Source organism: Chiloscyllium plagiosum, unplaced genomic scaffold (assembly GCF_037043375.1).
Source record: "Chiloscyllium plagiosum isolate Xiang-an unplaced genomic scaffold, Cpla_swu_hap1 HiC_scaffold_31, whole genome shotgun sequence".
Taxonomy (NCBI): domain Eukaryota; kingdom Metazoa; phylum Chordata; class Chondrichthyes; order Orectolobiformes; family Hemiscylliidae; genus Chiloscyllium; species Chiloscyllium plagiosum.
In genome coordinates, this window is record NW_028270169.1 from 6,443,918 (window position 1) to 6,457,705 (window position 13,788).

The 13,788-nt window shown below is 45.3% G+C and overlaps 1 protein-coding gene across 5 annotated transcripts in view; it reads right to left on the reverse strand.

The window, feature by feature from the left end:
* Positions 1–1,500: 1,500 nt before the first annotated feature.
* The window catches only part of bltp2 (bridge-like lipid transfer protein family member 2), an 80,379-nt gene continuing 68,091 nt past the window's right edge, over positions 1,501–13,788 (reverse strand). For all 5 annotated transcript variants that reach the window (XM_087977189.1, XM_087977188.1, XM_087977186.1 and 2 more), the window contains 7 exons: positions 13,228–13,314; positions 11,925–12,035; positions 8,219–8,357; positions 7,929–8,062; positions 6,588–6,689; positions 4,602–4,736; positions 1,501–3,019 (listed from right to left, as the gene is read on the reverse strand). In XM_087977189.1, the coding sequence (XP_087833315.1) occupies positions 2,828–3,019; positions 4,602–4,736; positions 6,588–6,689; positions 7,929–8,062; positions 8,219–8,357; positions 11,925–12,035; positions 13,228–13,314 (900 nt within the window). In that variant the 3' untranslated portion in view covers positions 1,501–2,827. The remainder of the gene's footprint in view (positions 3,020–4,601; positions 4,737–6,587; positions 6,690–7,928; positions 8,063–8,218; positions 8,358–11,924; positions 12,036–13,227; positions 13,315–13,788) is intronic.

The following is a 13,788-nucleotide window of genomic DNA, read 5'->3' on the forward strand; positions in this document are numbered from 1 at the left end:
CCCTCCCTCAGTGCTGGGCCATGGAATTCTCGACAGAAGCTGAAGGAGTCCCACAGGGATGGCTCTTTGTGCAGAGAAGGGATTGGTTGGAGCATGACTGCCAAAGTCTTCGAGGCTTGGCAGTTTCTATATCATTACCAAGTTTATTCTATGGTTCACATCTCTATTTGGGGAAAATGGAAGACTGGGAAGCTGAAGTATCTTTGAGTGCAGACAGGTTTAAAATGAGATCCTGGAACACAGCAGGGAAAGCTGGAATCAGTTTCACTGTGACATAGGCTGTAACAAGTTCAAAATCTGAGAATCAGGGATTTACAATTAAATAATTTTGTCACTACTGATGGTAATTGATATGTTTTTAACAAGAGACATTTGCCCATTTTTGTGGGAACCAGTGAATGTTTCAGAAAAGTAGCAAATAACCTTGTTTTAATTCATGTTTCCAGGCTGCCTGCCTGTATTTTACAACAATAAACTCAACCTGGCTGTTCACATGTCAGTTCCGTCTGAGTTCATAGTTAAGGCTTGTTTGAGCTGTGAAAATTGGGGGGGAGGGGTGGTGTTATATTGTTGAGATGTTCTCAGTGCAGCAGAGTCTTTAAAATAAGGTGTGCTGAAAAATGAAGAGTGGCTCAGTGGTTAGCACTGCTGCCACCCAGGTTAGATTCCTGCCTTGAGCCACCATGTGTAGAGTTTGCACATTCTCCACGTCTGTGTGAGTTTCCTCTGAGTGCTCCAGTTTCCTCCCACAATCCAAAGATGTGCAGGTTAGGTGAATTGGCTATGCTAAATTGCCCATCGTGTTCAGGAATGTGTAGTTTAGATGCATTCATCTGGGGAAATATGGAGTAATAGGGTAGGGGAATGGGGCTGGGTGGGTTACGCTTCAGAGGGTCGGTGTGGACCTGTTGGTGCAAAGGGTCTGTTTCCACACTGTGGGGATTCTGTGAATGTTCCTCAGTGAAGTACCTATCTGTAGACTTCATTGATTATTCAGAGGAAAGTATTTGTGACACCAGCTGCATGCTCCTATTATAGATACTGCCATTGAAAACACGATGATGCAACTAGGAGACAGATGTTCAACTGCCCTGTTTATTTCAGACAGAAACAGCCATGTGTACTCACCAGTTTGCACCTCCCAGCCTTGATCTCTTGCTTAATGTAAGTTTTTAGGGTCATGAGAAGCAATGCCTGCAATTTGTCTTGGTCACAGAATCAAAAGCATCTCGGGATGAAGTGGGAGAAGGTGCCTGACTGGATTGCTCTTTGAAGAGATGGTATGGACTCAATGGCGTCCTGTGCTGTAAGGAACTGCAGAGCTCAGAGCTTTTTGCCTTGTCATAGATCAGTATTGAAAAGCCCCACTTTGTCCTTTCAGCTGGACAGTAACACCAAGTTACTGTTGTGCACGGTAACCTGCCCTAGTTAAAACACTGCAGACACTTTTAAAAGCACTTTGAGGTGTCCTCTAACTGAATGAGAAACATGCACAATCAATTGTTACAAAACAACTTTATTCCTAGCCTTTTGCATTTTTACGTTCATGAACTTGTTACAGTGGAGCTTGTGACCCAGAGCAGCACCTGCTTAAAAACAATCAATAATCCCAATTTTTATAAAAAAGCAATGCATTGATTATAACAACAATGAGGATTCCACTGGCCCATCCTGAGTACATGGCTCGTGCAACTGTGCTCAGAGCTGAAACCTTAACAAAAAAAAAACTGGGGGTGGTGCTTACCATGTAAGTTTGTACTTTAGGGTGTGGGTATGGTTAGGGAACTAAACACTTCCCAAAAGCACCACGATGGTGACTTTAAGTTAAAAGGTGGGATGGGAGAATGGGGTATTGTGTACAGACCCACAAACCCTCCTCCAATAGCCACTCCACTGCAAACATGGGCAAAGAAAAGTGTAAAGAGGCAGGTGAAGCAAATTTCCCATAACCACGAAATATCACCAAAAGAAAGCTGCCTCCCAGTATCAAAGAAGCTCAATTCTCCCTGCAAATTTCCTACAAAATCCTTCAAGGGTTAAATGATAAAATATTGAATTAGCAGAAACTGATTCTGTAGTTTTTCTCGCTGAGTGGCTGCTTTCTTCGTATTGTTCCTGTGGGTATCTACATTCTCAAAACAAAACAATCCTTATAGTGAGGATGTTATCTGGAGCTCAGTTCATTCCCTCTCATAACTGGAGTGGGAATTTGAAGGGGCTGTGTTCCAGGTAACATCACAAGGCTCCCAGCCTATGTCCCTAGTAACAGGGGAGACTGTTCATAAACAGGGACAGATACAAACTTGAATCACCCAGTGATCATGCATCAACAGGCCTCAGCAGAAAGCACCAACACAAATCAGGTACTAGCCCATAAACTGGATCCAATGAAGATAGAGACCAGTCAATTGTGTTAACGGATTCATTGCTTCCTGGGCTACTGTTGGACAGTTCATAGTCATTTGGCTAAAGTTTCCAGAACTTTCATTTTTGGTAAAGTGGAAAGGAAAATAATTTGCTCAATTTTTAAAATATCACGATTACAGCTGAAAGACAAAGAAAACAGTAAATTACAAATTTTACAGTTACTACAAAACAGTGCAGCTTTTTAGTGTGAATATTAATTACATCACAGTTTATTAAAAGCTTTTAATAACTTTTTTTTTTACACAATTTTACAGCAGCTGAAAGTGCCCAGGGTTATATTTGAGTCTGGTGGAGAGGAGCAAGTGGCTGTGTAATGCCCAGCACTATATTCCTCTTGAAGCCCACCGTGTTGTCTCTAAGGAGGCAAAGAGTGAGAGAATTGATCCATCAATCTCTGGCATCACTTGCGTTTCCCAAACAGTGACTTCTTGCCTGAGGCTTTATCGCCAGAGATTAGCTTTGACCCAATCAGCAGACGCGCCTTCTCATCCTTCTCCTGTTGCTGGATATTACCATCTGCTTTAAGCTCCGTGCTCCTTCCCCTTGCCTCCAATCCTGAGGTTGGTTTCAAACGGAGTTTCTCCTTTATTACCTGTGAAAGGTAGAGTAGCATAAAGAGGAGAGAAAACTTGGTGTTTCTATAACAGTTTTTATTCAAGACCAATAAACTCTCTGTTTCAAACTCCTACACTACCTAGACAGGTACAGAGAGTTGTTAATTATTTGAGGCACACAACCTGGCTGCTCACCCTGAATGAGCTGTGATGGCGTAACAAAAGCAAAATACTGCAGCTGTTTGAAATCTGCAATAAAGACAGTGAATGCTCAGCAGTTCTGGCTGTATCTGTTGAAGAAAGTGTCAAGATTCTGGTTTAAATAAGACTTCTCTTCAGAATGATGCCAACATTTATTCTCTTGTGATTTTATCCTCCTGATCCCAGTTCACTTCATGCCATCATTCCTTTTTCCCTCAATTGTTTATCAACCTTCCTTCTTATAGGTATATTATTTGCCTCAAATGTTCCCTGTGGTAGGAAGTTCCATATTCTCTCCTGGTGGGTCTGGGTAGGATGCTGTTTGGACTCGATGGGCCAAATGGCCTGTTTCCACACTGTAGGAAATCTAAGATCTTAGCTCTGGATGAGGTAATTTAGAACGAGGTTTAATTGCTCCGGTAAAGTACCAAGACTGAGCTGGTTAGCACAGTAGGCTGGACGGCTGGTATGCAATGCATGATTATGCCAATAGTGTGGGTTCAATTCCTGCTTTGCTTGACCTTGCCTGTGGTTTGGTGACCCTCAGGTTCAACTTTGAGCAGTCACCTCTCTCTAATGAGAGAGCAGCTCCATGGTCCTCTGGGACAATGGCAACTATTAATACAGAATAATGATGTAAGATGCAACTGGACAGGTTCAAGAGGGACGACAGGTCACAATTAACTTAATGGCAGGACAGGGTTAGACAGAGAACATAATCAGGAGCAGCCCCTTGAGCCTGCTCTGCTAATTGATACCGCAGTCACCAGGAGGCTGCTCTTCCAGAGAATGTGGCCTCGCTGGAACAGGCTGGGGGCAAGTGCAGAAGAAGCCACTCTCTGAATCCCTTTAAGTGGGAACTGACCGAAATTAAAACAATTTTGTACAAAAGGTGGGAACGCTGCAGTGTAACTCAGAGATTTGGGCTAGTTTCAGTTGCTGCAGCAGAATTTTTACCTTCACTGTCCTCATCTCCAAGGAGATTACAAGGTCAGTCTCGGTCATGCTGTATAAGATCTCCCAGCTGTTACGCACAGACTAGATGAACTAATGGGACTTAAACCTATTCCTCATTGTCACAAATTCAGTGCGAACTCAATACTGAATGCAGTCCACATCAGTATAGCTCACACAAGAGCAGCAGGGTGCAGGATCACTGGGATGAGAGCTCATTGTGAGTTGATCTGCCTATTCTGACAGGGTCTCGTGGACAAGTAAACATGAGGGGAGACTGAATAAAACCAGACTTACTATTCAGTGACTTTCCATGACAATGGAATACGGTTGAAGTGGCTAATAGAGAAATGTCTCAGAATAAGAATGGGGCTTCAGGGTTGGATGAATATTTTCTCTCAGCTGAATTCTTTGAACGGGAAAGACACAACCCAGCAGAGACATGGGAGGCTGAGGAAGACAAACCTGAGCAAGCAGAGCCTTACGGCTGTCCCTCTTGACAGCCATAGCGAAGTCCAGCCACGTCCACGTGTTGTTGTGGTATTCCAGGCAGGGCAGGACCAGGTTGAAATCCTTCCAATCCTCAATATTCTTCTCACCCTGAAACAGACAAAGTCAGGACCTTTCCACCATCACATCTAAAGGCCACGTAGAGGCAGAATTACAGAAAGGCCTCTCGCGCTGGATATTTAAGGTACTTTATTCCCATCAACCATTTCCAGGTCAGGTTTAGTAGAGTGTTAGATACACAGTAAAGCTCCCTTTACACTGTCCCCACTAAACACACCCAGGACAGTAGAAGCATAGGATAGATATAGATTAAAGCTCAAATCTTTTAAATTCAAAGTAAATGGAAAGGTATGTTCCATTGAGACTTTTAATCTGAAAGTAAAACTCTTTTTTGCTCTCTTAATCTGAAAGTAAATAGTTCTCTACACTATCCCTGTCAAACACTCTTAGGACAGGTAAAGTGTGGGTCAGATACAGAGTAAAGTTCTCTCTTTTCTTTAAAATCTTCCTCAACACTGGAAAAAGTGAGGATTGCAGATGTTGGAGGTCAGAGTAGAATGTCACATTCCTGATGAAGAGCTTATGCTCGAAACATCGACTCTCCTGCTCCTTGGATGCTGCCTGGCCAGCTGTGCTTTTCCAGCACCACACTCTTCCTCACACTTGTCCCTATCAAACACTCCCAGGACAGAGACACCACAGGGTTAGATATAGAGTAAAGCTTTCTCTACTGTTTTAAATTAGAAGAAAATGGCAAGTGAAGTAACCTTTGCTCTTTTAATCTGAAAGTAAACTGAAAATAAAGCTCTCTCTACTCTTAAAATGAAAGTAGAAGCTCCTTTACACTGTCCCCATCAAACACTACCAGGACAGGGACAGCACGGGGTTAGACACAGAGTAAAGCTCCCTCTACACTGTCCCCATCAAACACTCCCAGGACAGGGACAGCACAGGGTTAAATATAGAGTAAAGCTCCCTCTACACTGTCCCCATCAAACACTCCCAGGACAGGGACAGCACAGGGTTAAATATAGAGTAAAGCTCCCTCTACACTGTTCCCATCAAACACTCCCAGGACAGGGACAGCACAGGGTTAAATATAGAGTAAAGCTCCCTCTACACTGTCCCCATCAAACACTCCCAGGACAGGGACAGCACAGGGTTAAATATAGAGTAAAGCTCCCTCTACACTGTTCCCATCAAACACTCCCAGGACAGGGACAGCACAGGGTTAAATATAGAGTAAAGCTCCCTCTACACTGTCCCCATCAAACACTCCCAGGACAGGGACAGCACAGGGTTAAATATAGAGTAAAGCTCCCTCTACACTGTCCCCATCAAACACTCCCAGGACAGGGACAGCACAGGGTTAAATATAGAGTAAAGCTCCCTCTACACTGTTCCCATCAAACACTCCCAGGACAGGGACAGCACAGGGTTAGATACAGAGTAACGCTCCCTCTACACTGTCCCCATCAAATCCTCTTAGGATAGGGACAGCACAGAATGAACATCTCTCTACTCTTTTAAACTGAAAGTGAACCTCCCTCTATTTTAAACAAAGTAAAACTTTACTCTTCTGAACTGAAATTAATCTGAAAGTAAAACTCTTTTTTGCTCTCTTAATCTGAAAGTAAATAGTTCTCTACACTATCCCTGTCAAACACTCTTAGGACAGGTAAAGTGTGGGTCAGATACAGAGTAAAGTTCTCTCTTCTCTTTAAAATCTTCCTCAACACTGGAAAAAGTGAGGATTGCAGATGTTGGAGGTCCTCATCATTGTCCCCATCAAATACTCTTAGGTCAGGTACAACGTGGGCTGAGACAGAGCAAAACGTTGAAACAGAAAGTAAGTGTCCCTCAACACTGTCCACTTCAAACACCCCAGGGCAGGTACAGCGTGGAGTTCAATACGCATGCACTTATTGACAGTTGTCTGACCTTGTAGCTGACACAGAGAGGGACCTGTGGAATCTTAACGTAAATGAAGGAATTATTCATTGCGGCTCTCTCCTTCATCTTATCAATGTCGTCCACTGGATGCTGTGGGGTAGAAACAAGAGTAAACTCATACTGTGTCTGATCATAAAATCCTGTTCTTGATTATACTTGGAGGCTAAATTAATAAAGGTTCCTATTACAGATCATTATGTAGTGATTGGCTCCCTCTCCAGCCAAGACTAATAGTGGACCCTGACACACAATGCCCTTCAATGTGGAATACCCAGATGTGTGAGAGGAGAGTGCAAATATCTTCAACTCCACACCACCAGATTCACACAAGCCATTTCTGGGTGTAAAACTGAGAATTTTCAAAGAATCAGAGGTGATCTCATTATAACATTCAGGATGCTTAAGGGGCTTGACAGGGTTAATGCTGAGAAAATGTCACTCCTTATGGGAGAGACTAGGACCAGAGGGTTTAGTCTCAGAATAAAGGGGCTCCAATTTCTGACTGAGATGAGGAATTTTTTCTGTCAGAGGGTTGAGTGTCTTTGGAACTCCCTGCCACAGAGGCTGTGAGGGCATAGTCCGTGTGGATATTTAAGGCCGAGAGAGACAGAGAGATTCGTGATCAGTCGGGGAAACAAGGGTACCAGCGAAAATTCAGGCGAGTGGCTGTGAGGAATGTCGGATCACCCATGGTCCTGTTGAATAGCAGAGCAAGCTCGAGGGGCTGAACGGCCTCTTCCTGTTCCTGTTTCTTATGGTCCTTTAGGTGCAGTAAACCCAGCGATGGTGGTAATTCTGACAGGAGTTGGGAATGTTGATGCTCAGCCCCATTTCCTTCAGTTGCAGTCACAGTGTTGGAGGTATGGGATCAAAGGAGGGACTTCCCTCAGCCGAAACCATCTATCAGCAACATGGATCAGGGAGCTGGCTGACTGGGAAAATCCAGGAATCAGGAATATCATTCCAGGATGCCTCACAGGAGCAATTATTAAGTAAAGTTTGAAGTTGAGCCATATATCCAGACATTAGGTCATGACCAAAAGCTTGGAGAGAGAAGTAAAGGAGGGTTAACTTAGTAATCCCAGAGCTTGGTGCCCAGATAACATTGATAATAAAAAGAGTTAAAGAATCTATTAGATCAAAGGAAGTGGATTATAAGAATGTCAGAAAACGTGGTAAGCCCAAGAATTGGGGGCGACTCAGAAAACAGCAAAGGAGTACCAGGAATCTGACAGTGGAGATTGTTGAGGGAGCGAAGGCAGGAGGAGACCACCATGGCGATTGTTAAAGAAACTGAGACAAAGACGATCATTCTGATCAGTGACTCACCTCTGGAAGCTTCCTGAAAGATCTCCTCACTCCAGAAGCCCTGTTTAAACCAGCAGAGACTCCTTTCCCAGTTGCCAGGGTAACAGGTTCCTCAGGCACCATCAGCTGGCGAGACTTCACATTAACTGTGATCCCTGCTCAGAAAATGAGAGTGTTTATTGAAACACACAACCCACACAAAAACTCCTACCCCTGACTAAATACTGCCCCGATAGGATCACCGACTCTGCCTGACCTTACCACCCTCTGCACCATACAAGCGACATTCTGCATTTCCTCTGGGCCCCCACCTGTTGTCACCAGTTTGGATTTATCTTCTTCATCAGCTCCTGTTTCATCCTCTTCAACATTTCGCCCAGGAAAGAAAAAACCCATCATCCTCCTGAAGAACTGGTACGTTAGCTGAATGGTGAGTGGGACTACATTCACCTGTAACAGGGAGTCAAAGATTTCCATCAGTGCAGCCACGATTCCCCAACACCGTGTCTCCTTGATCCTCCGTCCTCCCAAACCCACCCCAACAGCAGACTGCTCCCCACAACTGCACCCCAACACCCAACTGTTGCCCAAATTGTAAGAGTAACAAAAAGACGGGGTACTGGGCTAATGGTCGGATACTTGGTAGTGTGGATGAGCAGAGGGATCTTGGTGTCCATGTACACAGATCTCTGAAAGTTGCCACCCAGGTAAATAGTGCGGTGAAGAAGGCATATGGCGTACTGGCTTTTATTGGTAGAGGAATTGAGTTCCGGAGTCCTGAGGTCATGTTGCAGTTGTATAAGACTCTGGTGCGGCCGCATCTGGAGTATTGTGTGCAGTTTTGGTCGCCATATTATAGGAAGGATGTGGAGGCACTGGAACGGGTGTAGAGGAGGTTTACCAGGATGTTGCCTGGTATGGTAGGAAGATCGTATGAGGAAAGGCTGAGGCACTTGGCGTTGTTTTCATTGGAGAAAAGAAGGTTTAGGGGTGACTTGATAGAGGTGTACAAGATGATTAGGGGTTTAGATAGGGTTGACCGTGAGAACCTTTTTCCACGTATGGAGTCAGCTATTACGAGGGGGCATAGCTTTAAATTAAGGGGTGGTAGGTATAGGACAGATGTTAGGGGTAGGTTCTTTACTCAGCGAGTCGTGAGTTCATGAAATGCCCTGCCAGTAGCAGTGGTGGACTCTCCCTCTTTATGGGCACTTAAGCGGGCATTGGATAGGCATATGGAGGATAGTGGGCTAGTGTAGGTTAGGTGGGCTTGGATCGGTGCAACATCGAGGGCCAAAGGGCCTGTACTGCGCTGTATTCTTCTATGTTCTATGTAAATTCTCCCTGATCCCTGACTGTCCCCCCTGCCCCCGCCCCCTCTGAACAGCCAACCCTCTGGCACCCTCACTGAGATTTCCCTTGTTCAGTATCTCTCCCACAAATGTTTCCGACCCACTGTCCAGACTGACTTTAACACACATCCTCCCACCTTTGCCACTGTCAGGTGTTGAGTGAGAAGCACAGAACATTACCAACACTTCAGGAAGTTAAAAGTTGAATGGTGAAGATGAGCAAAGGGATCATATGGCAAAAATAACATCATTGGTTCGTAAAACAATTTAAAAACCTAACAAAGCATCACAGAACCTTAGTGCGGAAGTAGGCCATTTGGCCCATCTAATCCATACCAATCCTCAGACAGCCTACCCTACCCTACCTTACCCAGACCCTGCATTTCCCATTGGCCAATCCACGCAAACCTGCACATCTTTGGACTGTGGGAGGAAACCGGAGCACCCGGAGGAAACCCACGCAGACACGGGGAGAATGTGCAAACTCCACACAGTCACCTGAGACTGGAATCGAACCCAGGTCCCTGGTGCTGAGAGGCAGCAGTGCTAACCACTGAGCTACCATGCTGCCTGCTGTGATTTAATTATAAAAGATACAAAATTGCAAAGACAAAAGTATTGTTAAACGTAGTGCAGCTAGGCAGATCATACTTGGATAACTACATAGTTTAAGTTCCTTTATTAAAGAAAGGCTATGAAAATGCTGGAGAAGAATTTTGTCAGAGCAAAAAGATTACAGCTACCTGCAGGGGAAGATTAATTGGGTTAAGGTTTTTGTTCTGTTTAAAGAATGTGGTCTAATTAAGGATTTTGAAATCAGACCAGAAGACAATAATTCAATCCAGTTGGGGAAGAATGGAAAACCAGGCCCATAAATACAAGGAAGTTATAAAACATTAAAATAATGGAGCTGAAAATGTGTTGCTGGTAAAGCACAGCAGGTCAGGCAGCATCCAAGGAACAGGAGAATCGACGTTTCAGGCATAAGCCCTTCATCAGGAATGCCCGAAACGTCGATTCTCCTGTTCCTTGGATGCTGCCCGACCTGCTGCGCTTTACCAGCAACACATTTTCAGCTCTGATCTCCAGCATCTACAGACCTCACTTTCTCCATTAAAATAATGGAATAAGGAGAACTTTCTGTGTTTGGAAATTGGTGAGAATATGGTAGTCCTTGGCATGGAATGTGATTGAAACAAAGTTTCATCCGGAAGCTGGTCAAATAAATGAGAGAAAAGGCAATAAAAAGGTTTGTGAAAGACTGCGATGAAGGAGATGAAAGAGGAGGAGGTAAGTGTGGACTGTGAACACTAGCAAAGAGTGCTTGGGCCGAATGGCCTGTTTATGCTCTAAATCCAATGCAGTTGTCTCCTCAGTGTGTAAAATGGAGGCACAGTGAGCAGTGTCCCTGTCTCTGGGGCAGAAACTCTGGGTTCACTCTCGCATTTAATGACCAAGGAAGGCGTGTTTAAAACATGACCAAACTAAAGTGTTTACAGAATCACGATTGTTACACTGGCTCCCTCAGCAGCCTGGTTATCAATTTGTCAATCTTTAGAACAAATGCCAGTGACAGGCAGTAAGAGCGGGAGATATTCCTGGTCAGCCACGTGAAGGAATCCATCACTAACCACAACTCCAGGTTACAATCTGTGTGTAAAAGGCACAGCAACACAGATGTGGGGGTGGGGGGTGTTTCTGTGAGTTCAATCAGTTGGACAGCTGGTTGGGGCCAACAGCACAGGGTTCAATTCCCATTCAGGCCTGAGGATGTATTCAGGACCTGCCTCTTTGCCCAACCCGTGGTGGAGATGTCAGGTTGTGGGTCAGGGCTGCCTTTGTGCAGAGAGTTTCAGCAGTGTGTGAAAAGCCCTCATTGCCCAGTCTGGTACATTTTTACCCAGAATTTCAAAACTGTGGCTCTCCCCCTCAAACACAATGGTAAGAAATTCAGAGCTGCACTGGGAGACAGGGCACATACAGGGTGATGGGTCCATGGAATACAATGCAAGCAGACAGGGATGTGCCTGAAGGTGAGAATCTGGCTGGAAGAGCTTCCAACAGTTCAGAACAAACACTACAGCCAGGACACTGCTGGAATCCAGAGGTGATGAAGCATAACATCAGGACTGAACTAATAGTCAAAAATCTCCACCTCTGGAATACTCTCTGCTCTTGCATTCCCAGTAAAGGCAAGGAATCATTCGGAAACATGACAAATCCCATCAGCCTATCCATCTGCATCAGGTTGCTGGATGTTAATTATATCTTAACACTCATCAAAATTCTGACTTATCCCAGTCTGGCAATGCCCTAAATGTAAAATACTAATGTTTGTAATCAAATCTCTCCATGGGCTTAGTTCCTGTATCTCCATTAGCTCCTCCATAATCCTCTGTTAACTCTTGAGTTCCGGTCTCTTGAACACCCCCAATTTTAATGACTAAGGCAGTTACCTGGGCCTGTAAACCCAGAAATTCCCCCCCTAAACACCTACACCCCCCTCTCCCTTTTTCGACTCTCTGTTAAGACTATTTTGGCCATTTGCCCTAATATCTTCTTGGACACAGTGGAGGGCGGGCTGTACTGATTATGATGGCTCAGTGTGTATGGTGCAGAATGCACTGGGCTAGCACGTGACCCCAGTGACTAGCTAACACATTACCTCAAAGTGTTCTTTCACAGAGATGCCTCCGACTGGAGGCCGCACCTTACTGAAGATTCGGAGGGCAAGCTGTCGAGCTGACTGCGGGGGGCTCTGTGGACGCAGCACCACCTGGATGAAACCCAAAGATTCAATTTGAGAAAAAGGCAAAGTTTAGCAGTATATTCAGTCTCATCCTCAGCATCCTATCAAACAGATAAAGGGAGTTCAACCAACTGGTAACCCAAATGGCACAGAAAGACGTGTTTTAATGTGTGTAATGTTGATGAAACATAAACCACAGGGACACACAGATACAGTCAGAAACACAGGATTGCTAGTTCGAGTATTAGGAATTGATGGATTCCCTGCTGCCCAAGCCCAGGATGACTGAAGCAATATCCCAGGTACCTCAGCACAGGGTTTTACTGGGCCTCCCTATCTTGTGTGGCTCAGTATTACAGAGGAGAGAACCATCCCCTCAGTCTCTTGGGGAACATGCAATCAAAGCCCCAATGGTCTTCACAATCATTTATGTATAAAGTGTAGAGTGACCTGCCTGAGAACAGTTCCTTTGCTCATGCCCCCACCCCTCCAGGACTTGTACTTCCTCGTCCAGTTGCTCAGAACCTCCATTTTCAATGTCAAATTGATTAAGATCATCATTCTCTTATTCCATCTCGAAGCACACCTCTTTAATCTTCCATCAGTCACCTCCCTCAGCAGGTTCTCATGCTTTAGATCATATGGCCAATCCAAACTTGCTTACCTTTTATTGATAATATCCATTAATAATCTTTCCTTTTCTAAAATACTTAAAAGAATGGACTGGGTAAATGCAAAGTCAAACAAGTGTGGTACTAGAAAAGCACAGCAAGTCAGGCAGCTTCTGAGGAGCAGGAGAGACACTGTTTCGAACATAAGCTCTTCATCAGGAATGTGACATGATCTCCAGCATCTGCAGTCCTCACTTTCTCCTGGGTAAATGCAGGGTGAGGTGTTGGGGAGTCTAGAGTCGGGGCATACGGTTTCAAAATAAGGGGGAACCATTTAAGACTGAGATGAGCAGAAATGGTTTTACTCAGAGGGTTGTGAATCTTGGAATTCTCTATCCCAGAGAGTAGTGGGAGCTTATATTGCATCGAATTGCACTCCAGATCATAAAGGACACAAGTTCTGTTGCAAGAATCTATTGTATCATTCCTCACGATTTCACATTGACCTCAAGAAGAGGAGACTGTTTTTTGAACTGATTGTAGCTGAACATTGTGTCATTATGTTGCTGATGAAGAGGTGCTGTATTGCCGCAGGCCGCTCTGCTTACCTTGTACAGGGAATTTGGCAGCAGGTTGTTCATGGTGAAAGCCCCCAGTTCCAGCAGATGCTCAGCTGTGTCATCTGATTTATTCACCTGGAGAAAGAGGCACAAAGTCAATCTCTGGCTGATGGATCCTGACCAGACTGATCACCAGGATGACTGGACTGTCCCCAGGGTAATCCAACTGACCCCCCCAGGGCGATCCGACTGACCCCCAGGGCGATCAGACTGACCCCCCCAGGGCGATCAGACTGACCCCCCCAGGGCGATCCGACTGACCCCCAGGACTGACCTCTAGGGTGATCCGACTAACCCCCAGGGTGACCAGACTGACCCCTAGGGCGATCCGACTGACCCCCAGGACTGACCTCTAGGGTGATCCGACTGACCCCCAGGACTGCCCCCTCGGGTAACCAGACTGACCCCTCAGGGCGATCAGACTGACCCCCCCAGGGTGATCCGACTGACCCCCAGGACTGACCTCTAGGGTGATCCGACTGACCCCCAGGACTGCCCCCTAGGGTAACCAGACTGACCCCCCAGGGCGATCAGACTGACTCCCCAGGG